At 49.3% G+C, this 26,770-nt stretch overlaps 1 protein-coding gene across 9 annotated transcripts in view; it reads right to left on the bottom strand.

Annotated features, from left to right (window-relative positions):
• STX2 (syntaxin 2) overlaps positions 1 to 26,770 on the bottom strand; it is a 45,322-nt gene that overhangs the window by 6,311 nt on the left and 12,241 nt on the right. For 3 of the 9 annotated variants that reach the window (XM_051837631.2, XM_051837634.2, XM_051837636.2), the window contains exons 2-9: positions 23,523 to 23,594; positions 17,268 to 17,367; positions 12,621 to 12,695; positions 9,151 to 9,224; positions 8,383 to 8,491; positions 7,052 to 7,125; positions 6,816 to 6,953; positions 3,867 to 3,977 (exon numbers count right to left, since the gene is read on the bottom strand). In XM_051837631.2, the coding sequence (XP_051693591.1) occupies positions 3,867 to 3,977; positions 6,816 to 6,953; positions 7,052 to 7,125; positions 8,383 to 8,491; positions 9,151 to 9,224; positions 12,621 to 12,695; positions 17,268 to 17,367; positions 23,523 to 23,594 (753 nt within the window). Of the gene's footprint in view, positions 1 to 1,460; positions 1,587 to 1,789; positions 3,543 to 3,866; positions 3,978 to 4,458; positions 4,487 to 6,815; positions 6,954 to 7,051; positions 7,126 to 8,382; positions 8,492 to 9,150; positions 9,225 to 12,620; positions 12,696 to 17,267; positions 17,368 to 23,522; positions 23,595 to 26,770 lie in introns of those variants that run through there. The other 6 variants (XM_051837633.2, XM_070066279.1, XM_051837635.2 and 3 more) reach the window with 4 other exon arrangements.

The following is a 26,770-nucleotide window of genomic DNA, read 5'->3' as shown; positions in this document are numbered from 1 at the left end:
AAAGTCAGTCAGTCCCAAAGGGACAAATATCCTATGTTCTCCCTGATATGTTGCCTGTGATAATCAACAGAGCACCTAAAAGGCAATCTGTAGAAGTGAAATGGACACTGTGAGAAGCAATGACTCGAACAGCCCTTGTGTCTACTATTGAGGAACAGTTTTTTTTTTTTTCATACTATTTGTTGAACTCTTTACTTAACAGAGTTAATCATATGTGTATAAAGTTAATTGAAAATAGATCTTAGTGGGGCCGGAGCTGTGGCACAGCAGGTTAAAGCCCTGGCCTGAAGCGCCAGCATCCCATACGGGCGCTGGTTCAAGACCTGGCTGCTCCACTTCCTAACCAGCTCTCTGCTATGGCCTGGGAAAGCAGTGGCTGATGGCCCAAGTCCTTGGGTCCCTGCACCCACTTGGGAGACCTGGAAGAAGCTCCTGGCTCCTGGGGAGTGAACCATCAGATGGAAGACCTCTCTCTCTGCCTCTCCTTCTATATGTGTAACTCTGACTTTCAAATAATAAATAAAATAAATCTTTAAAAAAAAAAGAAAATAGATCTTAGTAAAAAATAATAGGAATAGGAGAGGGAGGAGGAAAAGGGATGGGGGAGTGGGTGGGAGGTGGATACAGTGGGAAGAACCACCATGTTCCTAAAGTTGTATTTATGAAATGTGTGAAGTTTGTATTCCTTAAATAAAAGGTTTCGGAGGCGGGGGGGGGGGGGGGGGACCAAGAAAATAAAGTGGAGCAGCAGAAACTCGAATTGGTACTCATATGGGATGCCAGCGCTGCAGGCAGTGGTCTAACCTGCTGCACCCAATGCTGGCCCCTGATGATATATTTTTAAAGAAAATCGATGTTGCCAAATAGAAAATTATACAAAAGATTTTAATTACAACCAATGCTTTATATAAGTTAATTTCAAAGCTACAGTTGAAGAGAAACAGTAAGATACTAAGTGCTGGCTCTAACTGACCAGCCCTCACCAGTGTGGGTGGTTCTGACCTCTGGGGAGGGCTGCTGTGTGGCCTGGGAAAGCAGTGGAAGATGACCCAAGGGTCTGGGCCCCTGCCCCCCACTTGGGAGACCTGGATGAAGCTCCTGGTTCCTGGATTCAGCCTGGCCCAGCCCTGGCCGACGTGGCCAACTGGGGCGTGACCCAGCAGACCGCTCTCTCTGTCTCTTTCTTTCTCTGTAGCTCTAACAAATAAATAAATTTAAAAATATTAAAAAATCAAATAAAAACCATGTAAGGCAGCAACTTTGGATTAAAAACAAATGGCCACATGGCCTGTGATCAAGCTCAGTAAGCAGAGCCGCTGACTGGAGACCAGAACCCAGCGTGCGGGGCAACAGGCTCAGGATTGCAACAGCCAGCAGGCAAGTGTTCACAATCTGAATAAATTAAGGTCGGGCAGGCGCAACTAGTGGCTAACAAGTGGATTAGTTGATTAGTTACTTACTGCCACCCTGGCAGAGAGCCATGCACAGTGATGTCATCCGCACCATCATTTGCCAACTGATAAACCAATAACTAGAGCAATTATGGCAACCAGAACCACTGACACAGCAACAATTATCCACTTTTTCTGTCAAAGAAAAGCAAGCTGGTTACATCATGGTTAATGTTGTATCACCGTATAAAAGACATTCTTCATTTAAAATAAAACGATCTGTCAGAACTTACTTTAAAGTCTAACTAACAGGACATCTGCTCGCTGCTGTCTGGGGGGCTCCCGTTCTCAGTGGTTTAACTGAAGGAGGCCGCTCACAATGCAGGCCTCACTGCTGGGGAGCACAGGGCCACAGCACGTGCACCAGACCCACTGCTAAGCGCTGCACCGGGTAGGCACACGGCCTGCTCCGTACACTCAGAGAGCAGTCAGCTACCAGGAGGACATTCCAGCCACACTGTGGGCCTCTCGGGCCACAGCTCCCCTGGGGAACAGCACAGGACACCAGCAGAGGGCGTGATCCACATCCAGCCAGAAGCGATTAGAGCAGTGCGGGGATGAGCGAAGCAAGCTGGCGGTCTTAGTTACCAGGATTCGTTAGAGTGACCTCCCCTGGCCAGGCCACAGTCGGGGGAATGTGCACCCCCAACAGCGGACAAAGCCGCAGCCCCTTCCCTCTTGTAAAAACCATGAACTTTAATCGATGTGTCCACAGGATGACACCTCTAGGTCGTGGAGAAAAGGAATGCAGCTGCCTTCTCTGAGAAATGTGCTTGGACCTTGCTAAGCACTTCACACCTTGTAGCTCAGCGCGGTGAGTATGCTGGGGTAACTCTTACACGTGGGACCACAAGACAGCATGAGAAGCCATGGCATCCACTTCTCACCGTGGACAAGCTCCGAGGCTGAGGCCGCAGCCCACGTACGGCTCCCCACAGTGCACGGGGCACAAGCAGCCCCGCTGTGCACGTGCCCTAGCTCTGCGCTGGCACCACTTCTGAAACATTCCCCTGGGGCTGGCGCTGTGGCACAGTGGGTAAAGCCGCTGCCTTCAGTGCCAGCATCCCACATGGGCGCTGGTTCTAGTCCCAGCTGCTCCACGTCCGATCCAGCTCTCTACTATGGCCTGGGAAAGCAGTGGTCCATGGCCCAAGTCCTTGGGCTCCCGCACCCACGTGGGAGACTCGAAGGAAGCTCCTGGCTCCGGACAGGCGCAGCTCCGACCGTTGTGGCCATCTGGGAGTGAACCAGCGGAAGGAAGACTCTCTCTCTCTCCCTCTCTGCCTCTCCTTCCCTCTCTGTGTAACTCTTTCAAGTAAATAAATAAATCTTTAAAAAAGAAAGAAACACCCCTGCCCTGAGCACTGAGCACTCAGCCTCTGAGGAAGGCACTGAAAACCCAGGTCACTCAGGGAGGTGGGAGCACAGCACCCAGCACCCAGACCACACAGGCGTCCTGCGTCACTGCTCCTCCACACGAGAAGACAGCAAAGGAGAGGGGCCGGCGCCACGGTGCAGCGTGTAAAGCTGCCGCCCACAGTGCTGGCACGCACCTCAGAGTGCGGTTCCAGGCCTGGCTGCTCTGCTTCCAACTCAGCGCCCTGCTAATATACCTGGGAACACAGCCCACGGCTCAGCCCTGCCACCCACGTTCCCGGCTCCTGGCTTCAGCGTGGCCCAGCCCTGGCCATCGCAGCCATCTGAGGAGTGAACCAGGGATAGATCTCTTTCTCCAGTTCTCCACCTCTCTCCATCACTCTCCTCTCAAACAAATAAATCTTAAAAAAAAAAAAAAGTCAGAGGCAATAATAAAAGATCTAAACAAGTAGATTCACTTTTAAATTCTGGCCCCAGTAACAAAAAAAAAAAAAAAAAAAGAAAAAAGAAAAGAAAAGAAAAAAATGCACAAAGAGTCCTTTACCCTTGTGAAACCTCCCTTCCTCTGAGGACCCAAGCGGGTGCTAGGGTGGCGTGAGGCCACAGTCGCAGATCACTCTCTCCTCCAACCAGAGGGTTAGCAATCATCTGAATAAGCAGATGTGGAACCAACAATTTTTAGGAGACTTCCCATCTCATCAGTTTTGCAACTCCCTGCAAATAATGACCCAAGAAACAGAATTCAAAAATTCAATTCCATCCAACCTAGACGAGGAAAACGGCCCTGACTGGTTCGTGAAGGGTTCTGATTACCTGGAATACAAAACGGTCTATAGGCTACAGGACTCTGAAAGCTGTTAGCAAAAAGAACCATTTCAGTTTTAAAACAAACATCATTAAAGGAATTTTTATTTCTTGGAAAATGTTTCAGGAAGACTTACATTACTGCACTGAGGACTGAAATCAAATGAGAAGGAAAAGACACATTAACTTAATTTATTAATTTGATCAAATTTAATTAATGAGGCCCAAACTTACCCTTCTGGCTTTGCTGTGATATTTGATAGCTTTCTTAGTTTCTTCTTTAGCATGTTCTACATAGTCTGCAGCATTCATAACGTTTTTTTCTATGTTGTTGATCATGTCACCCTTAAAACAAAAAGTTTCAAACTTAGAAGATATTTCAAATGACTTTATATATCTTAAGACAGCCACATGACAATGTGTTCACACATGACGTGAGCATGTAAGGTGTATGAAGCTTTTCCACATTCCCAGCAAGGTGAAAGGTGAGAGCACTATGAAGGGGCAACACAAAGCAGCCAACATCCACCGACATTTCAGGAAGGACTGAAGGGACGGGCAACATCTGAGACGGCTTCCACTCGGAGCACAGCACAGATGAGCCAGGCGAAGGCACAGCAGGGGGCTTGGGTTACACCAAGAGTTACCACTGTGGACAAACATACATACAAAGGATGGCATCCTTTCTAGCAGGTGGAAAACGGCGACTTCTTTACAATAGCACTAAACTAAGTATAGCTTCTGTCTTGCACTAGGTTGGATAAATCAATGAACAAGAATGTAAATGGAGGTGAATCCAGCAAAATGTTAGGGAAGAAACATGTACCTGTCCTCTGGCCAGCAGCAGACGGGATCTGCAGCAGGGGCAGCACAGCATTGAAAAAGGAGGACACTCAGCTCACTCAAAGTTCAGACTCTCACTGACCAGCAAGTGACCACCTGCCGTGGGCCTCAGGCAGGTGCCCACGTGGCAGCACTGACTGCTCACAAAGCTAAGCACACAGCGGCTTTCTACCGAACAGGATGGTGAGAACTTCAGGTGCAGTGACATCCTTAGCAAGCACAGCCTCCTCCTCTGACTGTCTAACTGGTCTCCTCTGGACCACGTCCTGAAATAAGACACTTTGGGCACCTGGTGACCACGTCCTAGATCACAAATGCAGTCAGCAAGGAGTGAAGCTGAGCCACCCTGCCCCTGGGTGCACGTTAGCTTCTCTAGCAAATCCACGGTTCCTCGAAATAAACAGTGTCCAACAGGTCAGGAAGCGGGGACAGAGCCCCGAGGTGGCAGTCACAGGAACACTGTTCCACAGTCAGGAAGCGGGGACAGAGCCCCGAGGTGGCAGTCACAGGAACAGTGTTCCAGTCAGGAAGCGGGACAGAGCCCCGAGGTGGCAGTCACAGGAACAGTGTTCCACAGGTCAGGAAGCAGGACAGAGCCCCGAGGTGGCAGTCACAGGAACAGTGTTCCAGGTCAGGAAGCGGGACAGAGCCCCGAGGTGGCAGTCACAGGAACAGTGTTCCACAGTCAGGAAGAGGGGACAGAGCCCCGAGGTGGCAGTCACAGGGACAGTGTTCCACAGGTCAGGAAGCAGGACAGAGCCCCGAGGTGGCAGTCACAGGAACAGTGTTCCAGGTCAGGAAGCGGGACAGAGCCCCGAGGTGGCAGTCACAGGAACAGTGTTCCACAGTCAGGAAGCGGGGACAGAGCCCCGAGGTGGCAGTCACAGGAACAGTGTTCCACAGGTCAGGAAGCGGGACAGAGCCCCGAGGTGGCAGTCACCGGAACAGTGTTCCACAGTCAGGAAGAGGGGACAGAGCCCCGAGGTGGCAGTCACAGGAACAGTGTTCCAGGTCAGGAAGCGGGACAGAGCCCCGAGGTGGCAGTCACAGGAACAGTGTTCCACAGTCAGGAAGCGGGACAGAGCCCCGAGGTGGCAGTCACAGGAACACTGTTCCAGGTCAGGAAGCGGGACAGAGCCCCGAGGTGGCAGTCACAGGAACAGTGTTCCACAGTCAGGAAGCGGGACAGAGCCCCGAGGTGGCAGTCACAGGAACAGTGTTCTAGGTCAGGAAGCGGGACAGAGCCCCGAGGTGGCAGTCACAGGAACAGTGTTCCACAGTCAGGAAGCGGGACAGAGCCCCGAGGTGGCAGTCACAGGAACAGTGTTCCACAGTCAGGAAGCGGGACAGAGCCCCGAGGTGGCAGTCACAGGAACAGTGTTCCACAGTCAGGAAGCAGGACAGAGCCCCGAGGTGGCAGTCACAGGAACAAGCCCATCACACGGAGCCCTGGCAGAGGGCAACTCCAGCCAAACTGGCCCTGAACCCCTCCCATGAGGACCACCGATCAGGCGCCTGCCCTTCCTCTGGTGGTCAGCAGGGTGCCTGCTCCCCTCAGGGTACTCAGAAACAGGGGAGGACACAGCTGGGACTCACAGGAGCACACCCAGAAGTCTCACGGAAACGGGCCATCAGGTGCTTTACACGAACTGTGTTCTCACTAAAAATTGCACTCTTTCTTTAGTCTGCCCAAAGGGCCCTTCCCTGCCACCTGGCACTCCCGCCTGCGCCTCTGCACAGACTGAGACATGATGTAATCACATAAGCTGTGACTTGTGGGAGGGGCCATTTCCCCTCTGGGGCTTACGGTTTTACAGATTCTGCCAAGTCACTACAACAGCCATCCTTGTAGAAAACTTGAAAATACAGCTATTTAGAGGATAAAATTAAAATCCCCACCGTCCCACTGTGGGCATGCTGTTCATGTTTTCTCTGTGAAGCCTGCTTTATGTGGCCAAGTTCATGTTTTACATTGTGTGCGTGTGTGTGTGTGTGTGCGTGTGTGTGTGGGTACACGTACCTGTTTCTGTATATACGTATGGGTAAACCATAAGAGTCTGCATCTCCCTTTGACTACTGTAGCAGAAACATTTGCTGTCTCGTTAGCAATCCCCCGAACAAGCATGGTGCTGCTGCGGCTGCGGACAGGCTGCCCACGCCCACAGCTTCACTGTTCGGAGCTCAAGCTGCTCCTAGCACTCCCACACTACATACAACACTGCAATTCACTGCTGAATTGTGGGACTAGATCCAAAACCACGATGGCTGCAGAGCGTGGGGTCACACACAAGATGCACAGCAGGGTCTGTTTTAGAGCGGGGAGCCCGCGTGCGCCACCACCTGTGTCTCGACGAACATGGCCATGTCCATGAACATCTCGTGCAGCTCCCGGATGCTGCTCTCCAGCTTCATGATGTCTTTGTGGCGCGACTCAATCTCATTGAGAGCTTGTCTAGTGATCTGTGAGTCTGAAATGATCTTTGGAAAACAGGAAAGAGAACTCGTTAGCTGAGGCTGGTCCAGAAGCTGAAGGAAGCCGCGTTTAGCAAGGAGCCCACAGCACTGCGTGCACTCACGTCGGAGATGAAGACGGAAGGCTTCCCGCTCTCCAGCATCTCCTCCAGCTCCTCACTGGTCGTAGTCCTCCCAGCTGAGACAACAGGCAAAGGCTCCACTCAGGGGCGGCCTCTGGCTACGAGACCACAGGGCCCCACGACGGAGCACCTGGTTCTACACCCGGCCCCAGCCTGACCCCAGCTTCCCGCTGATGCAGACGCTGGGAGACAGCAGGCATGGTCCATCACATGGGAAATCTGAGTGGAGGTCGTGGCCCCAAGCCTCAGGACCCCAACAGCTGAGTGAACTCCCAGACAGGAGGACTTTCCCTCTGTCGCTCTGCTTCTGTCTCCCTCCCTCTCAAAGAAATCATTAAAAAAAATACCTCCACTCAGAATATGGAGTCACTAAAAACCAATGACTTGCTCAATGATAAGTAAACAACTAAAATCTAACAGTCATTAACATTTTTCAACTGTATTTTTGTGTTCCTTCAAATTTGACAGGTGAGAGAAAAGGAGCCGAGACTCAGAAGCAGATAACCTTACAACTGGGGTGAAGGAATCTGACTTTGGTGTTAATGACGGAATCATGAACTCGGGAATCAGGAACTCGGGAATCGGGAACCCAGGAATCAGGAACCCAGGAATCAGGAACCCGGGAATCAGGAACCCAGGCTCTGGCAGTTTTCCTGAGAGTTCACTTCCGGCTTCCACAAAGGGGCACTGTGCTGAACACAGCACCTGTGACATGGACAGGCAGAATCAGAAGTGGCCACCTTCCAGACACAGCAGGACAGGCTGAAGGACAAGGAATGCACAGAAATGCACTGCCCCGACTCCCCATTTTCTGAGAGACGTAAATAATAACCAATAAAGTTTGACTTATTTGGGGCCGGCACTGTGGCGCAGCAGGTTAAAACCCTGGTCTGCAGCACTGGCATCCCATTTAGGAATCGGTTCAAGTCCCAGCTACTCCACTTCGGATCCAGCTCTCTGCTGTGGCCTGGGAAAGCCGTAGGGGATGGCCCAGGTCCCTGGGCCTCTGCACCCTTGTGGGAAACCCAGAGGAAGCTCCTGGCTTCAAATCAGCTCAACTCCAGCCGCTGTGGCCATTTGGGGGGTGGACCAACGGATGGAAGACCTCTCTCTCTGTGTCTACCTCTCTCTTTAACTGTCAAATGAATAAAATAAGTATTTTTTTAAAAAAAGTTTGACTGATTCAAGAACAGAAACCTATGAAAAGTTGAAAGTAGAGATGCAATTCCTTTTATGAAGTTAAAGTACTCTGAAGGCAGACTCTGGGGGGAGGGGCAGAAAACAATTCTTCAGACAGAAGCCCACGCACTCACTTATCTCCAGCTGACGCTGTATACGGCCTTTGCTGCGCTCCCGAAACAGAGTCTGTGCTTCGTTATACTCCGTCATGACTTCCACAAACTTTCGAGACAGCACTGAATGCTAATAACACAGAAAACAACTACATGAATATGTAAACAGGCAGTTCTACTAAAAGTGATCGATAAGACCAATACGCTTTGGAAAGTGAGAGTGAGAAAGTGAGAAGTGAGAATAACAGCGGTGTACTGCAACAGAATCGGTGCAAGATCGGACCTGCACTCCCTTCCTCACGTTCAACAGCCCCACTCTACTCTTCATCTCTCCCACACAGAGAAGAGAAAACATGAATAAGAGAGGTCAACAGACCACAGCTCAGATTTTAGTAACCAAGACTTTACTAGGCGTGGAAACAGAGCAGGCTGTCCACAGGGCTTACATGTGTGGCCCAGCTACAGGCGTGGAAGCCAAGCAGGCTATCCACAGGGCTTACATGTGTGGCCCAGCTACAGGCGTGGAAACTGAGCAGGCTGTCCACAGGGCTTACATGCGTGGCCCAGCTACAGGCGTGGAAGCCAAGCAGGCTGTCCACAGGGCCCGTCTGCCTGAACACTGGTAAAGAGGGCCAAGTGCTATGGGCTCCTCTTGGCTGCTCCATAAACTTACGATGAGAATCTTCCCAAAAGTGCTGAGAATAAACAGGTCAGTAAGAATGCGAGAGTAGAAGGTGAAGTATCTATCCATGGGCATGATCACAGTATCAATGAGGTTGTCAAGCAAACCTGGGTTCTTCGTATCCGAAGATCCACAGAAGTTCGGTTCCCACTCTCATCCTGATCAAAACTTTGTTCAATGGCTAGAAACATACAGGAAAGAGTTATCTTTTCAATTTAAAAACCAACGTTTTTCAAGTCAAACCTCAAATTGCTTTTCTTTCTTATCTTGGAAGCATATCTCTTCAAAAAATTAATGTTAAAGCCTAGGTGACCTTTTAAACTAATCCACTAAAAAGACATTCCATCGGCCGGTGCTGTGGCTCACTAGGCTAATCCTCTGCCTGTGGCGCCAGCACACCAGGTTCTAGTCCCGATCGGGGCTCCGGATTCTGTCCCGGTTGCTCCTCTTCCAGGCTAGCTCTCTGCTGTGGCCTGGGAATGCAGTGGAGGATGGCCCAAGTGCTTGGGCCCTACACCCACATGGGAGACCAGGAGAAGCATCTGGCTCCTGGCTTTGGATCAGAGCGGTGCACCAGCCACAGCGGCCATTGGAGGGTGAACCAACGGTAAAGGAAGACCTTTCTCTCTGTCTCTCTCTCACTGTCCACTTTGCCTGTCAAAAACAAACAAACAAAAAAAGACTATCCATCAAGAGAAAAGTGTTTCACTGCTCCTGATGGCTGTGTGTGTGTGCACACATATGTAGGTATACATGCAAACATAGTTACCCATGGGGAGCAGAAATGGAAAGGTAACCCACGAACTTTAGCAAAAAAAAAAAAGGCATCAGTGGGAAAGGCAAAATAAGGTGGGGACAGGGACAGAAAGAAGCTAGACTTCTTTGAATATGTTTTATTTTATAGATTTGTGTGACACAGATAATTCACATAACTATAACACAAAATTAAGTTTTTAAAAAAGTAATCCTTAAAAGTCAAAAGAAAAATGAAATAAGGAAATCTAACAGTAGGTCTATTTAACAGCAAAATCACACAGAGAACCACCACTGAACGTGACTTTAAAACAAAACAATCTGTACAACCCAGTGGGAAACACCTACAGACATTTTAAGTAACCCACACTTGACGGTAAGTGTTGGTATAGTTATTTTGGATCTGGTGTGTTTTTAGGGCAAAAAGAATGAATATTAGGAAAGCTAGGATTTCAGGCATGGCTAGAAGGAGGGAAAAATGCAATTCCTCTCAGTTAAGCAAAAACCCTGCCTTAGTTCTCTAATTTGAAGAACTGCAATAAAAAATCATCGTTTATTTTATCACTCAAAAAAAAAAAAATGAAGAGAGTTCTAGCTCTGTCCATTGAAGGAAAAAAGACCCAGACCTGCACCGCGCCATATTCCCAGCATGCCACACTCGGCTCTAATCGTCCTTCTCAGCTAAGGGAGCAGCCTCCTGAGAAAGCAGCTGGCCCAGACGTGGGGCAGGAAACGCAGGAATGGGCGAGGGTCACCTGGCCATGCCAACAGGGCATCGACAGGACTCAGGCGGCAGCACCCTGCTCAGAGTCGGGAACATGAGTTTTAAGGTTAACTGCAGCAAGGCAAACACACCAGGTATGTTTGCGTCCACACACCCACCAAGAGGAACAACAGAAAGTCTCAATGGTTAGCTAACAGCCCACAGAAACCACACGGAAGAATCTAGCACTAATCCTGTCTCTCCCGTGGAATCTGTAACTCAGACAGCCCACACAGTGAAGACAAAAGTCTCTTCATAAAGAACTATTCCTGGGGTGGGCATCTGGCCTAGAGGTTAAGATGCCTACAGTCCGCATCAGAGTCTTTGGGTTCAATTCCCAGCCCTAGCTCCTGAGTTCAGCTTCCTACAGTGCAGACCCTAGGAGGCAGCAGGGAGGAGCAGATAACGCCACAAGCACTTGGGCCCCTGCCATCCACCTGGGAGACCCAGATGGAGTTCCAAGCTCCTGGCTTTAGCCTTGCCTAGCCCTGGCCATTGCACTCATTTGGGTTATGAACCAGTGGATGGATGAAAATTGTCTGTCTGTCTGTCTGTCTCTCTCTCTCTCTCTCTCTGTAACTCTTTCGAGTAAATAAAATAAATTTTTAAACAAATAAATTAAAAATAATAAAAACGAAACCAAAGGCAACAGGTAACAGCTCAAGTTGTTGGGTCTCAGCCACCCACGTGGGAGACCCGGACTGAGCTCCAGGCTTCCAGCCCCAGCCCCAGCCCCAGCCGTTGTGGGCACCTGAGCACTAAGACAACAAAGAGGAGCTCCCTCTCTGTCTGCCTCTCTCCCCCTCTGCTTCTCTAATTGATTTATTAATTGTTTAAAATAAGGAACTATCCCAGCTACTAAACCAAGAGGGAATAGTAAAGTCAGGATATCACTGCTTCGGACTCCTAATAAATGTATGGATCTTGGAATGATCATTAGTCACTGATAATACAATGAAATAGAATGTTACATCTTAATGCAACCATTTACATTTTAAAAAAAAACTATTTGATAGGTTGATTGATGGAGAGAGACCAATCTTCAATCCACTGATTCATACCCCAAATGCCTGCAATAGCCAAGGCTAGGCCAGGCTGAAGCCAGGAGCCAAGAACTCCACCTTGTCTCCCACCTCTAGTCTCCCACCCAAGAATCTGGGTCATCACCTGCTGTCTCCCAGGAGCATTAGCAGGAAACTGAGTTAGAAGCACAGAGTAGGGATGCAAGCATACCACACCACTGCCCCAACCATCAACATCTCAATGTAGCCGTCAACACACAGATCTGCAGTCAGATCTTGCATCCTAACATTGCGCCCACAAAGCCACCTGAATCTGATCAAGCTTGAAGAACTAATGACAAGCACAGCAGCAGGGACAGACACCGTGAGGCGGCACACAAGCAGCAGCACACGCTGAGACGAACGCCTGCTTTCCTCAACCAAGAAGAAAGGGCTGGACAAGACGGAGGGAAACCTGACCCAAAAGAGCCATCCACCAACCACAGTGCAGAGCCCTGATTCGGGGCCCAGTTCAAGCACAGGGTCAGCAGCAGCGTCAAACTACTGGAGACCAAATAACTGCCATGGGCTGGAGTGGGACGTAGCTGAGGAAGCCCAGGGTCCGCCATCTGCCTCCCAGTGCCCAGGGGACCGCACGGCCCAGCGGTCGGCCCAGGAAGCAGCTGTCTGCTTCTGAGAGTCCAGCTTTTCCATAATGAAATCTACAAAGACTGTTCTTGATTTCAATGACATTCTGTAAAAAGTAAATATAATTTGTCTTTAGCTTATCAAGAAAGTTGGAAAGAACTCATCAACTAAGGGAGTCATTCAAGAACTTGGCAGTTCACTTTCAAGGCAAATTCCCCTTCTCAAGTATCTGCAGTTAGCCCACCATATCATCATGTAATAGTATAATGATTGTAAGCAAACAATCTTATTGGATATAAATTAAGACTTTCAAATATATGCAAGTAATTTTTAAAGAAAATGGAAAAGAAAAACTGTAAAGAAAAAAATAACAATTACTCATATTCCCATGATCAATAAACTTCACACTTACATTTTAATTTGGCTCGAATTTTATTAGCAGTTTTCTTGATTTCTTTGTTCAGATCTTCAAGCTCTTCTTTTATTTCTTTAAAAATGTAACATAAGGTATCTCAGCTATGACATCCAACATAAATAATATTCAATAAATTTAAATGAAACAGCACTCTTAGTACATTTAAGTCTATTTTTCTTTCTCTGTAAGAAAAGCTTTTGGGGCTGGCGTTGTGGCACCTGCAGTGCCAGCATCCCACATGGGCGCTGGTTCAAGTCCCAGCTGCTCCACTTCTGATCCAGCTCCCTGCTAATGGCCTGGGAAAGCAGTGGAGGCTGACCCAAATGTTTGGGCCCCTACCACCCACATGGGAGACACAGATGAAGCTCCTGGCTGCTGGATTTGGCCTGGCCCCACACTGGCCGTTGCAGCTATTTGCGTAGTAAACCAGTGGATGGAAGATTTCTGTCTCTCCCTCTTTCTCTCTCAAAATAAATAAATAAATCTCTAAAAAAGAATACTTTGTACATTCTAAATATAAATTCTTAAACAAATATATATTTAAAAAAAAAAAAACACTCTTGGGGCCAACACTGTGGCGTTGTGGGCTAAGCCTCCACCTGCAGCACCAACATCCCATATGGGCGCCAGTTCTAGTTCCGGCTGCTCTCCTTCTAATCCAACTCTCTGCTATGGTCTAGAAAAGCAGTAGAAAATGGCCCAAGTGCTTGGGCCCCTGCATCCACATAGGAGGCTGGGAAGAAGCTCTTGGCTCCAGCTCAGCTCTGGCCATTGCAGCCATTTGTGGAGTGAACCAGCAGATGGAAGACCTTTCTGTCTGTCTGTCTCTCTGTAATTTTACCTCTCAAATAAGTAAATAAAATCTAAAAATAAAAAAAAAAAAAACACCACAAACTCTTGGTGGTACCAGGGCCCTCCAAAGTGCATGAGGCAGATTCAGCAGAAGCACCCAGTCAGAAACATAGCTGGGTTGGGGTCCAGGCACTGGATTTAACTTGACCTATAGGAGCACCCAGTCAGAAACGTAGCTGGAGTGGGGTCAGGGCACCAGATTTAACTTGACCTCCTCATGATGACAGCACACACCAAAGTCTGAGAATAGCTGGTTTATGTCAACTATTTGATGAAATAGTTTACCAGACCCACAGCTAACACCCAGGTCTGAAAAAGTGAAGCAAAGATTCAGTCATCTTTTGTTGGGGGGGAGGGGGTGTCCCTCCCATGTGTCTGGTTTTTCATTCTGCTGTCACTGTCTGACCAAGGCATATACATTTGTCCTGGGTACCTACTGTGTGCTGTAGGCCCCAAATGCTGGTGCTGTCGCTCAACCTTGTTACTGCCAGCTAAGGAGCCACCCTCATCCTCAGGGATCCTGGCACTGCAGAGCCAGATCAGGTACCATTATTCTCCAGAGGTGAAAGGTCATGCACCAGTAACAATCCCACAATTCCATAAACATTTTCTGAGTACTGTGCATGCACGTTAGACTTGTGTCATCTAGGGAAGGTATAAAGATCACCAAGGATTCTCAGTTTGCTAAGAGATCAGAAACAAGCATGACAGCCAATGAAAAACAAACACATCAGGCAATCAATCAAGAGGGCATGCTCTAGAATGGCACCCTGCAGGGGAGCCATTTGACTCAGGAGGAAACAGGTAGCAGCTTTGCTGACATGCTGGGTATCTAAATCTCCAAGACAATACAGCTCCACCTGTTTGCATTTTAGCTGTCACATTCACAAGCATTCTTTGACTACAAGGAAACAGCTGAAATTTGTTGTTTAGTGTAGTCATGCATTCTGTATTTCAATATGTAAACTGTTTCCATTTATATCTCCTTCACAGCAGTTTGGCCATTTCACTTTTTTTTTTTTTTTTTTTTTTTTTTTTTGCAGAGTTATTTTTATTTATTTGAAAGGCACAGCTACAGGGCTCTGGTGTAGTGGGTAAAGCTGCCACCTGCGGCACAGGCATCCCACATGGGCAGCAGGTTCCAGATCCCACTGCTCCAGCTCTCTGCTATGGCCTGCGGAGGCGGTAGAAGATGGCCCAAATGCTTGGGCCCCTGCACCAGCATAGAAGACCCAGAAGAAGCTCCTGGTTCCTGGCTTCAGATCAGCTCAGCTCTGGCCGTTGCGGCCATTTGGGGAGTGAACCAGCAGATGGAAGACCTCTCTCTCTCTCTCACTGTCTGTAACTCTAGCTTCAAATAAATAAAAATTTTTAAAAAAAGAAGAAGAGGCCGGCGCCGCGGCTCACTAGGCTAATCCTCCGCCTAAGGCGCCAGCACTCAAGGTTCTAGTCCTGGTCCGGGCGCCAGATTCTGTCCTGGTTGCCTCTCTTCCAGGCCAGCTCTCTGCTGTGGCCCAGGAGTGCAGTGGAGGATGGCCCAAGTGCTTGGGCCCTGCACCCGCATGGGAGACCAGGAGGAAGCACCTGGCTCCTGGCTTCGATCAGCACAGCACGCCAGTCGTAGCAGCCATTTGGGGGTGAACCAACGGAAAAAGGAAGACCTTTCTCTGTCTCTCTCTCTCTAACTCTGCAAGAAAGACAGACAGACAGACAGACAGAAAGAAAGAAAGAAAGAAAGAAGAAAAGAAAAGAAAGGCACAGCTACAGAGAGAGATCTTCCTTCTGCTAGTTCACTCCCCAAATGGCTGCAACAGTTGGGGCTGCGACAGGCCGAAGCCAGGAGCCAGGAGCTTCCTCCAGGTGTCCCACACGAGTGCAGGGGCCCAGGCACTCGGGCCATCTTCTACTGCTTTCCCATATGGGATGCTGTGCAAGTCAAGATGAAGAAAATGAGAGTTTTTACCACAACTGCAGCTCTGCCACTGACTTAAAACCTTCAACCTAGGTATCTGAAAAGAACGTTTAACAGCGCAAGTCCTTTGGTCTAGCATACACATTCCCGGGGATCCAGGGCAAGGAGACAACGGGACAGGTACGCAAAGTCATAGGTGTATGAGGCTGCTAGATGACAGCAGCTTATGGCTCAGAAAGCTCCGGACACTCAGGACACAGCGTCACAGGGAGGCACTCCCAGGCCTCAGGGTGAAACAGTAGACTGGGCAGGCGAGCTGGCTGCGGGGTCAAAACTGCCTGGTGTCTGCTCAGCAATCAAGGGTCTGGAGACTTTACACCAACTGCTTAACCTAAACTCAACATCCACTGCTCTAAAATCGATTAAATGACATTATCAGCTTCACATGTTTATCTCAAAGAAAGATGCCGTCTGGTGGGAGGAGCTTGGAGGAATGGAGCCCAACTTCCCCTCCCCGACCAGACCGGAGTCAGGGCCCCTCCTCTCCTTAGAAACAGGGGCTGGGAGGGGACAGAAACCCCCACAGTCATTACCCTGGGCACATTTTCCCAGGACCCACTACTGGAAGACAAGAGTAACTGTAATAATTTGCTGTCTAAAGACCAAGTAGAGGTGCCGGCACAGTAGTGCAGCGGGTTAACGCCCTGGCCTGAAGCACCAGCATCCCAAATGGGCACCAATTCGAGACCTGGCTGCTCCACTTCCGATCCAGCTCTCTGCTGTGGCCTGGGAAAGCAGCAGAAGATGGCCCAAGTCCTTGGCCCTTGCACCCATGTGGGAGACCCGGAAGAAGCTCCTGGCTTCGGATTGGCACAGCTCCAGCCGTTTCAGCCATTTGGGGTGTGAACCATCAGATGGAAGACCTCTCTCTCTCTCTCTCTCTCTGCCTCTCTTCTCTCCGTGTGGCTCTGACTTGCAAATAAATAAGTAAATCTTAAAAAAATAAAAATAATAAAAAATAAAGACCAAGTAATAAGAATTGGACATTGCTTCTGAAATTCTGGTTCACATTCTGTCACAAAACAAAACACAAAAGGCAAACATTTAGTCGGAGCCCAGAAGGGAATACTGTGAAATATTTACAGCTCTAAACTTATCCAAACAATAGTTGTATCTACTATTACTGGCAGCAAAAATATCTTGGAGGTAAATTACTCAAAAGAAAAATGCACTGATACTTACTCAAATTCAATTAATTCAGTTTCCCTAAGAATTCAGCAAGATGGTAACAGATGTTACACAGAAAGTTCTGGGTAAATGAACGTGAGACACTAAGCAAAGTTTTCTCATTGCGGTTTCTTAGCGTCTTTATTATTCTAAGGATATTGCAGGATGAGCACCCCGGGTCTGAAATCCGAAACGCCCCGTCTCCAACGCCCCTCAGGCGAGGAAACGCGGCTCCTGTGGCCTCTGCAGACATTCGCTACTCCCTGTTCTCAACAGACACTGGCACTCGCCCACTCCACAGAAGCCTATCCTTCCTACCTGGGAAACCCACGCAGCCTGACCTCATCTTTAAGCGGCCCAGGCAATTCCCTACTGACTGCTCCCCGCCTCCAGCTTTGTCTTTGCTGTCTGACTGGCATCACAACAGGCTGCCTGGGGAGCTCTTCTGGACAGACTCAGGAGTCCAACGCTGGCTGAACACCAGAGGCTGCAGAGCTTCAGAAGCCGCAGCGCCCCCTGCCCCCGCCCACGCCGTGTCCAGAACCCCAGGCGTTTTTCACAAGTTCCCAGCCCCGCCTGAAGTACAGCCAGGTGGGCAGACAGCAAGAGAGAGGCACACAGGCCGACAAGTGTTTGCAGGAGCAGCAACGTACTTCCTTCGGGGTTTGGAGCAGAAAGAATGATGCTGTGGTCCTTCTTCACGGCCTCCACGTCCTGCGCTATCTTTGCGATGCTGTTTCTAATCTCTTCAACCTAGGAGAGACACACACAGTCAGACGCTGTGGCAGCTCCAACGGCACTCCCATCTTCCAAGGCCTCGGAAGAGAAGGACAAAGGAGGGACAATCACCACATAAAGAAATACAAGCTTTTCAGTTCCTACACCATGATCATTTAATTTAAAAATAAAGGAAAAGTTACCTAATAATATTAGTGCCTTTCATGCTGTGGTGTAGCAGGTAAAGCCACCGCCTGCAGTGTCAGCATATCATATGGGCACCAGTTCAAGTCCCGGCTGCTCCTCTGCCAATCCAGCTCTCTGCTGTGGCCTGGGAAAGCAGTAGAAGATGGCCCAAGTGCTTGGGCCCTGCACCCCCGTGGGAGACCCAGAAGAAGCTCCTGGCTCCTGGCTTCGGATCAGCCCAGCTCTGGCTGTTGCAGCCATCTGGGGAGTGAACCCCAGGATGGAAGACCCCCTTCTCTTTCCCTCTGCCTCTCTGTAACTCTGCCTTTCAAATAAATAAATAAATCTTAAAAAAGATATATATATTAGTGTCTTTCAGAGCATGGGAACACCAACCAACACTAACAAAATCCACTAGGCTGTAAAGATTTCCACTAGCGGGTCAGTGCCGTGGCTCAATAGGCTAATTCTGTGCCTGTGGCACCGGCACTCTAGGTTCTAGGCCCGGCTGGGGCGCCGGATTCTGTCCCAGTTGCTCCTCTTCCAGGCCAGCTCTCTGCTGTGGCCCAGGAGTACAGTGGAGGATGGCCCAGGTGCTTGGGCCCTGCACCCCATGGGAGACCAGGAGAAACACTTGGCTCCTGCCTTCGGATCGGCGCGGTGCGCCGGCCGCAGCAGCCATTGGAGGGTGAACCAACGGCAAAAGGAAGACCTTTCTCTCTGTCTCTCTCACTGTCCACTCTGCCTGTCAAAAAAAAAAAAAATTTCTACTAGCAAGTCCCAAGTATCCCCCAGACGGAGCCAACTAGCAGCACATTCCATGCAAACTGCAGTCAGCTCACCCCACAGGACATGCCCACAGTAACGAGCTCATGGGCTCACATGGCCAGTCCCTCAGATGCCTTATCTTTGACCTCGATAAGGTCTAAACTATTCGGGCCCGACGCTGTGGCGTAGCCAGCAGAGCCGCTGCCTGCAGTGCTGGCATCTCATGTGGATGCTGGTTCTATTCCCAGCTTCTATTCCCACTTCCGGTCCAGCTCTCTGCTATGGCCTGGGAAAGCAGTAGAGGATGGTCCGAGTTCTTGAGCCCCTGCTCCTGGCCCCTGGCTTCAGATCAGTGCCACTCCAGCCATTGTGGCCACCTGGGGCATGAACCAACGAACAGATGATCGATCGATTCTCTCTCTCTCTCTCTCTCTCTCTGCCTCTCCTTCTCTCTCTATGTAACTCTGACTTTCAAATAAAGAAATAAATCTTTGAATATATATATATATATAAACTATTCAATATTTTCTCAAAATACAATGTTCTCATCAGCTGATGTATCCAGATTGATTGAGGCCCCACAGGATGTCCATGAACGTTGCTTTCTACATGGCAAAAGGAATTTGCAGATGCGACTAGAACAGCCTCTGGAGGAGGAGAGATTACCCAGCAGGCCTCCGCTGCAGCTTGGGCTCAGCAACGTGGTCGCCGAAGCAAGGGGCTGCGCTGCTGACTCCCTCCCCTTCCGCAGTTTACCACAGCAACACCAGACTCACTGCACTGTGCTCCACAGCCACACCCTATTCCTGCAGCCTGTGATGGCCACTTTCCAGGGCAAAAGGGACTTTGCAAATGGGGTTAAGTGCTGGGTCTTGAGATGGGAGATTACGTGGACGACGTGGACGGCCTGGGCGGCCACAAGGGAACCAGAGGCATTCTTACAGAGCACGAGAAGTGCTCATGAGAACACAGGCTGCAGGGATGTGCTGTGAGGACGGAGGACAGGGTCTCCAGGCACGAGTTCCTCAGAGCTGAGAAGGGAGAGGACACAGCCCTGCATTTTCCCGTATGCACACTGGTGGCCTGCAGAACGCTAAGACAGTAACCAAGTGCTGTCTCAGGGCACCAGCTCTGTGGTAATCTGTTATAGCAGCAACAGGAAACATGTTAACAAACACATTTTTATTATGAGCAAGTATTTTCCAGGGCCTGGTGTTGTGATCCAGCGGGTGAAGCTGCCACCTGCAATGCCAATATCCCATGTGAGTGCCGATTTGAGTCCCAGCTGCTCTACTTCCACAGCCCCCTGCTAATGCACCCGGGAAAGCAGCAGAAGATGGCCCACATGCTTGGGCCCCTGCACCCATGTGGGACACCCAGATGGAGTTCCTGGCTCCTGGTTTTGACTTGGATCAGCCCTAGCTGTTGCAACCATTTAGGGAATGAACCAGCAGACAGAAGATCTCTGTCTCTCCTTCTAACTCTGCCTTTCAAATAAAAAAATACATTTTTTAAAAAGTATTTTCCAAAAACACTTGGTGAAATAGGAGCACTGGTACACATTTTTTGGTACCTGTAATTTCTAACTTAATAGAAGGGAAACTGATTTTCATATGAGACTTCAAAATGTTGAATGAGAGGTGGGCATTTAGCGCAGCAGTTACGACACTGCAACCCATATCAGAGTCCCTGGGTTCGAGTCCCAGTTCCACTTCTAATTCTAGTTTCCTGTTAATGCATACCCAAGGAAGCAGCAGGTGATGGCTCGAGTACTTGGGTCCCTGCCCCTTACATTGGAGACGCCGATGAAGTTCCAGGTTCCTGACTTCAAACTGTCCCAGTCCCAGCTGATGAGGGCATCTGGGAGTGAATTAGCAGATGGGAGGCCGGCACAGTGGCTTAGCAGGTAAAGCTGCCTCCTGCAGTGCCAGAATCCCACACGGGCGCCAGTTCGAGTCCTGGCTGCTCCACTTCCAAACCAGCTCTCTGCTTTGGCCTAGGAAAGCAGTAGAAGATGGCCCAAGACCTTGGGCCCCTGTACCCACATGGGAGACCCGTAAGAAGCTCCTGACTCCTGGCTTTGGATTAGCACAGCTCTGGCCATTGTGGCCAACTACAGAGTGAACCAGCAGATGGAAGACCTCTCTCTCTCTCTCTCTCTCTCCTTCTCTCCCTGTGTAACTCTGACTTTCAAGTAAATAAACAGATCTTTAAAAAAAAAAATTAGCAGATGGAAGAGCACTGTCTCTTTCTGCCTTTCAAATAAATAATGAATAAATATTTTAAACGTTGGAAGAAAAGGGAAATTAAAAGTTAAATTTATTTTGGTGCAAAAACAGCTATCGCAACGATGTCTTTGTGTGCTTAGCAGTTGCTTCTGAAGCTCCAAGGATACATCCCTGAGACAGTGGGAACAGCAGACAGCACCTCAGAATCACCAAGAAAACAGTCCTGACTGCAGGAGCCTCTTGAAAAGGTCGGGGGGGGGGGGGGGGCAGCGCTGTGGTGCAGCGGGTTAAAGCCCTGGCCTGAAGCGCCGGCATCCCATATGGCCCCGGTTCTAGTCCTGGCTGCTCCTCTTCCAGTCCAGCTCTCTGCTGTGGCCTGGGAAAGCAATAGAAGATGGCCCAAGTCCTCGGACCCCTGCACCTGCGTGGGAGACCAGGAAGAATCTCCATTCAAGACCCAGCTGCTCCACTTCCGATCCAGCTCCCTGCTAATGGCCTGGGAAAGCAGAAGATGGCCCAAGTGCTTGGGTCCCTACACTCACTTGGGAGACCTGGAAGAAGATCCAGGTTCCTAACTTCAGTCAGATCAGCCCAGCCCTGGCCATTGTGGCATCTGGGGAGTGAACCAGCAGATGGAAGTCTGTCTGTCTCTCTCTTTCTCTCTTTCCCCCTTCCTTTATTTCGTAGCTCTGCCTTTCAAATAAAATAAATAAATCTTAAAAAACAAAAAAGGCCATTCTGTGACTACTCTTTAGAGGCCAACTCTAGTCTTTAAACACTGGTTGATCTAGGGGCTGGCTCTGTGACGTAGTGGGCTAATCCTCCGCCTGTGGCACCGGCATCCCATATGGGTACTAGTTCTTATCCCAGCTCCTGGCTTCAGATTGGCCCAGCTCCAGCCATTGTGGCCATTTGTGGAGCAAAGCATCCGGTGGAAGACCTTTCTCTCTCTCTCCTGCTCTATTAACTCTGCCTCTCAAATAAATAAATAAATCTTAACACACACACACACACACACACACACACACACAGGTTGATCTGGTACAAAATCCACATCTCTGTGAAATTCAAGATCTGAAGGCCATTTCTGAAAAATGACTTTGTATTAACAAACATCATTTCCTTCTCTATTCATCTAAGAGTCATTTCAAAAAATAGCTGTTTTGTTTTTTTTTTTTTTTTTAAGCAAATGAAAGCTTGAACTGCAGTTAGAATCCAAACAAGGCTGATCACTCTCAACCCTTCCTAAATCAAGTGTGGCCTATCTTTGTGTGTCCCTGAGACCCCAGCTGCAGAGGCAGAGTAGGCCCACATCAACCAGGGCTCAGCCAAATGGAAATCAGGGAACTGGTACATGTCACTCTCTACCAAATATAACAACAGTAGTCAGCGCCAGGAGATACTTTAAAATGAGAAATGCATGTTAATAACACTTTGCACGGAGGAGTTCAGTGCCAAGTAAAAGGGATGCATCCAGACTGTAATAACTGGACAAAGTGGGCAGGGAGACTAAAACATTAAAGAGTCTCATTTCCAAGAAGTGAAAACAGGAAATCCAGTAACTGAAGTTTTGATACTACTTTCAGTAAATTTTCTAATGATTTAATCTCAAGGTTTTCCCATTAGATAAAATAAGGAACAAACTCTTAGAAACCAATGAGAAGGCTCATGCTAGGGATTTAAGAAATTCTAGCTGAATCTGAAAAAACTGGTAACGTTAAAACATTTTTATTAGCATCATATCCATGCACTTACAGGTTGGCTGTGCCTGTCAGCTGGTTTAGAACCCAATTGAAAGTATGCAACAACATTCAGCCTAATCAAAACCAATGCCACAATGAAGCTTTCACCGTTAACTGCACACATTTCTCTACTTCATGTTCGACAAAATTCAAGTATTTGTGACTCAATTTCTTTTCTTTTTTTAAGATTTATTTACTTATTTGAAAGGCAGAGTTACAGAGAGGGAGGGAGAGAGGGAGGGAAGGAGAGAGGGAGAGAGAGAGGTCTTCTATCTGCAGGGCCGATGCGAAGCCAGGAGCCTGGAGTTTCATCTAGGTCTCCCACATGGGTGCAGGGACCCAAGCACTTGGGCCATCTTCTACTGCTTTCCCAGGTGCATTAGCAGGAAGTTGGATTGGAAGTGGAGCAGCTGGGATTTGAACCAGCATCCATATGAGATGCCAGCACTACAGGCAGAGGTTTAACCTACTATAACACAGCATCATCAGTCCTGTGATGCAATTTCAAAAACTGTGACGTACCAATAAGCACGGGTAAGCCTCAGAGCAGCCAGCAGGGGACAAGAGGGAGGGGAAAGGCAGTAAGGAGGCACCAGGCGCACCTCTGAGGGACACAGGTCCAGGCGTGGGCCGTGGGCTCCACCTCAAGTACAGGCCAAACTGACCGATGGCACTGGCTGAGCAGAACACCCACGGTCGTATAGCTGAACATCACCACGTCTCAGATCTCAGTCACTAGTTCACCTGTGACTTGCTGCACAGAAGATCCCAGAAGTGCCACACGAGCTTCGTGTCTCAGCGACTGCCCACAGGGATCCCCTCCAGCCGTGCAGCCAGGCGCCCAGCAACACCTCCACTGCCTGACTCCACCTCCGAAGGACCAGGCCCCAGGCCTGAGAAGCCATGGGTCACGTGGTGAGCACATTTACAAAGCCGCCAAGGAGTGTGGAAGGTTGGAGGAAGTGTTATCTGGTACCAGCTGGGGACAAGTCGCTGACAGACACGGCCACAGACAACGCACATCCCAAGACCTCCTCATCTGGGGAGGGGCTTCCAAGCCACACCAATCCCTCCTGGGCCATTATCAGGCACAGTGAGTTGACACTTTCCTCAATGCTAATATTTTGATAGAGCTTGCATAATTCAAACAGCAATGTTAAAAATAGATTCATCTCAATATCATTTCAAGTAGGGCAAATGCACGTCACACTGATCTAACACATTTAAAGAATGAAATACATGATTGGGTTTCACTAAACGCTCTTACCTGATGGAAGAAATCGTCCATAAAATGGTCCTTTTCAACAACAATCGTGTCTCCATCATCATCTTTCCGACACTAAAATGGAAACATTTTAATGTAAGAGATAAATTTTCAAGATTTTCATTCAGGCACAAAAATGAATGAAAAATAAAAGCAATTCAGTACCCAAGATTTCAACTGACTAAAGCACCAAACCGCAACAAACCAGCAGAGCCCCATATCTAGAACAATTTAATTCTCCATCAGTCTCAACACAAGTGATCACAGCCAAAGCTGAGGGGAAGCGGGGAGCCTCCTACCAACCCTACTCTAGATCGACCTGCAAGAACGGAAGTGCCTAGTGCATGTGTTCTGTAAAGATCACAAATATTGACACTACTAATTTTTATTGAAGTGTGTAACTTCCAAATGCTCATTTCTCCAAAGTAACTCCCCATCTTGGGTCGTGTTTAATAATCAACGAATGCTCTAAGAAAAGACACACTGAAGGCTGGTATAAAACTGAGAAGGAAGCAACTGTAGCCATCGGAGCAAGAGCCAGAATGATGACACTGTTATTAGAAATCAGTTCAGTGCAACATCAAAGGATACAGAACTGGGAGACACTCAGACCCACAGCTCTCACCCTGTAGCTGCATCACAATCTCCAAGAGGGCTGATCAAGCAGGGACAAGAGGGGCCTGCCCCACTGACTGACTCGGCTGGCCTCCACGTTCATCTTAGTGCAGCTGATGCTCGGGGACCCACCTGAAAACCATCCATCTGGGCGAAGTCAGCTCACAGGAAAGTCTACACTAGGAAGAGCCTTCTGCCCACAGCTACAGAGGACAGGAGATGTACTGTAAGCTAGGGCCCTGACACCCACGTTGCAGCATGTATTGAAAGCCCGGGCAGCACACACACAGCAAGGTGTACCTGCCAGCAGGCACGGGGCGGTCCTGCTCCGAGTCCTGTCCCCAGGACATGCCACATGCATCACCGTGCAGACCCTGAGGCAGTGAAGGATGTCAGGAATTTTCATAATCCTCAGAAAACTGGACAGTCTCTGCCCAACCAAAGTCTGAAGTACAGCTTCACTGATCCACGACCAGGAAAATATTATAAGCATTCCACTAAAACTTAACTAAGAAAAACCTGCAAAATGTGATAAATATGTTAAAAAGTACAGTAAACCCTTCCTCTGTCCAATGCAGGATCCAAAGGCAAAATCAATGTAGCCTAAAAAAATCAATAAAAGGGGCCGGCACCACGGCACAGTAGGTTAAACCTCCACCTGTGGTGCCAGCATCCCATATGGGCGCCGGTTCTGGTCCCGGCTGCTCCTCTTCCAATCTGGCTCTCTGCTATGGCCAGGGAAGGCAGTGGAAGATGGCCCAACTCCTTGGGCCCCTGCACCACATGGGAGACTGGGAAGAAGCCCCTGGCTCCTGGCTCCGGATCAGCGCAGCTCCGGCCAATGCGGCCATTTGGGGAGTGAACCAACGACAGAAGACCTTTCTCTCTGTTTCCCCCTCTCACTGTCTGTAACTCTCAAATAAATAAAATCTTTTAAAAAAATAATAACCTCTTCACAATTAGGGGTTACTTTTTGTTTAAGGATTTATTTATTTGAAAGTCAGAGTTACAAAGAGAGAGAAGGAGAAGCAGAGAGAGAGAGAGAGAGAGAGAGGTCCTCCATCCACTGGTTTACTCCCCAATTGGTCGCAATGGCCAGTACTGCGCCAATCCAAAGCCAGGGGCCAGGTGCTTCTTCTAGGTCTCCCACATGGGTGCAGGGGTCCAAGGACTTGGGCCATCTTTTACTGCTTTCCCAGGCCATAGCAGAGAGTTGGATCAAAAGTGGAGCAGCCGGACTAGAACCAGCGCCCATGTGGGATGCCGGCATTGCTAGGCGGCAGCTTTACCAGCTATGCCGCAGCGCCATCCCCAGGGGTTACTTTCACTGTCCCTTCCTTCAGGATGGCCTTGTGTGTGTAGAAAGGACAGACACCTGCAGCTGTAATATAGAGCTAATACAGGGGCTCCTTACAAGGGACTCTAAGGAATCCTTCAGCATGGAGTAGAGTCCTAACATTTGGGAGCCCAGGCAGAAATCTACCTCTGTGAGACCACCTCAGACACCCACGGAGCCGCGGACAGGGAGCTGACAGACAGCCTCAGCTGAGACAGTTCTGTGGGCAGTGTAAGTACCCTTTCTCAGGCCATCTCTTTTTTTTTTTAAGATTAATTTATTTTAAAGGCAGAGTTACAGAGAGATAGAGGACAGAGAGAAAGAGAGAGAGAGAGAGATCCTCCATCTGCTGGTTCATTCCTCACATGGCCACAACAGCCAGGGCTGGGCCAGGCCAAAGCCAGAAGCCTGGGGCTTCATCCGGTCTCCCATGTGAGTGCAGGGGCCCAAGGACTTAGGCCATCTTCTACTGCTTTCCTAGGCACACTGGAAGGAAGCTGGATTGGAAGTGGAACAGCCAGGTCTTGAACCCATACCCCTACGGAATGACAGCACCACAGGGAGTGGCTTAACTGCTATACCACAATGCCAGGTCCAGGCCATGCCTTGAGTCACACTGAGTCAACACCCTGCTCTCACCAACACCCACTGCCAAGAAAGGCACCTGGAATTAAGGCACACTGGGGCTGAAAGGCTTACATATGCTATGCTAACAGGTCAGCAAAACAGCTCAGAGACCCCCACCCCCGTGGATGCGGAAGTCCGAACTCCCAGCAGCTCAGGGAGTGCACTGCGTCTGGAAGCAGGGCTGTCACAGATGCCACTGGCTAAGATGACATCATTCTGTAAAAGAAGGGTTCCTAATCCACTATGACTGCATCCTTACTGGAGACAGACTCGAGACAGGGAAGACGGCCTTGTGCTGAGGCCACAGGGCTCGGCTGAAGCGCCTGCAAGTCAAGGTGTGCTCAGCTCTGCAGGTCGCTGTCAGAAACTAGAGGAGGGAAAAGACTCCCCATGGCTCCCAGGGGGTTAACACCTCAATTTCAGACCTCTGGCCCCAACCTGTGGGAGAATAAATTCCCACTGTTTTAAACCATCCCATGTACTACGGCTGTAGCCCAAAGACACTACCGCAAAAAGCAGGGAGGGACGCACGCTAGCCCCACCCTTCCTTAAAACACGCTAGCTGACCGCGGCGTTTCCTTTCATCCTTGCAGCCGGAGATCTGGATTCCACCGCCTCCCCAGCAGCCCACCGGGCGGCCAGCACCTCTGCCTCCATGCAATGGAGACCATAC

Source organism: Oryctolagus cuniculus, chromosome 21 (genome assembly GCF_964237555.1).
Source record: "Oryctolagus cuniculus chromosome 21, mOryCun1.1, whole genome shotgun sequence".
NCBI classification, from domain to species: domain Eukaryota; kingdom Metazoa; phylum Chordata; class Mammalia; order Lagomorpha; family Leporidae; genus Oryctolagus; species Oryctolagus cuniculus.
The sequence above is the reverse complement of the archived record's forward strand: the minus strand, read 5'-3'. Positions and strand labels throughout refer to the sequence as shown.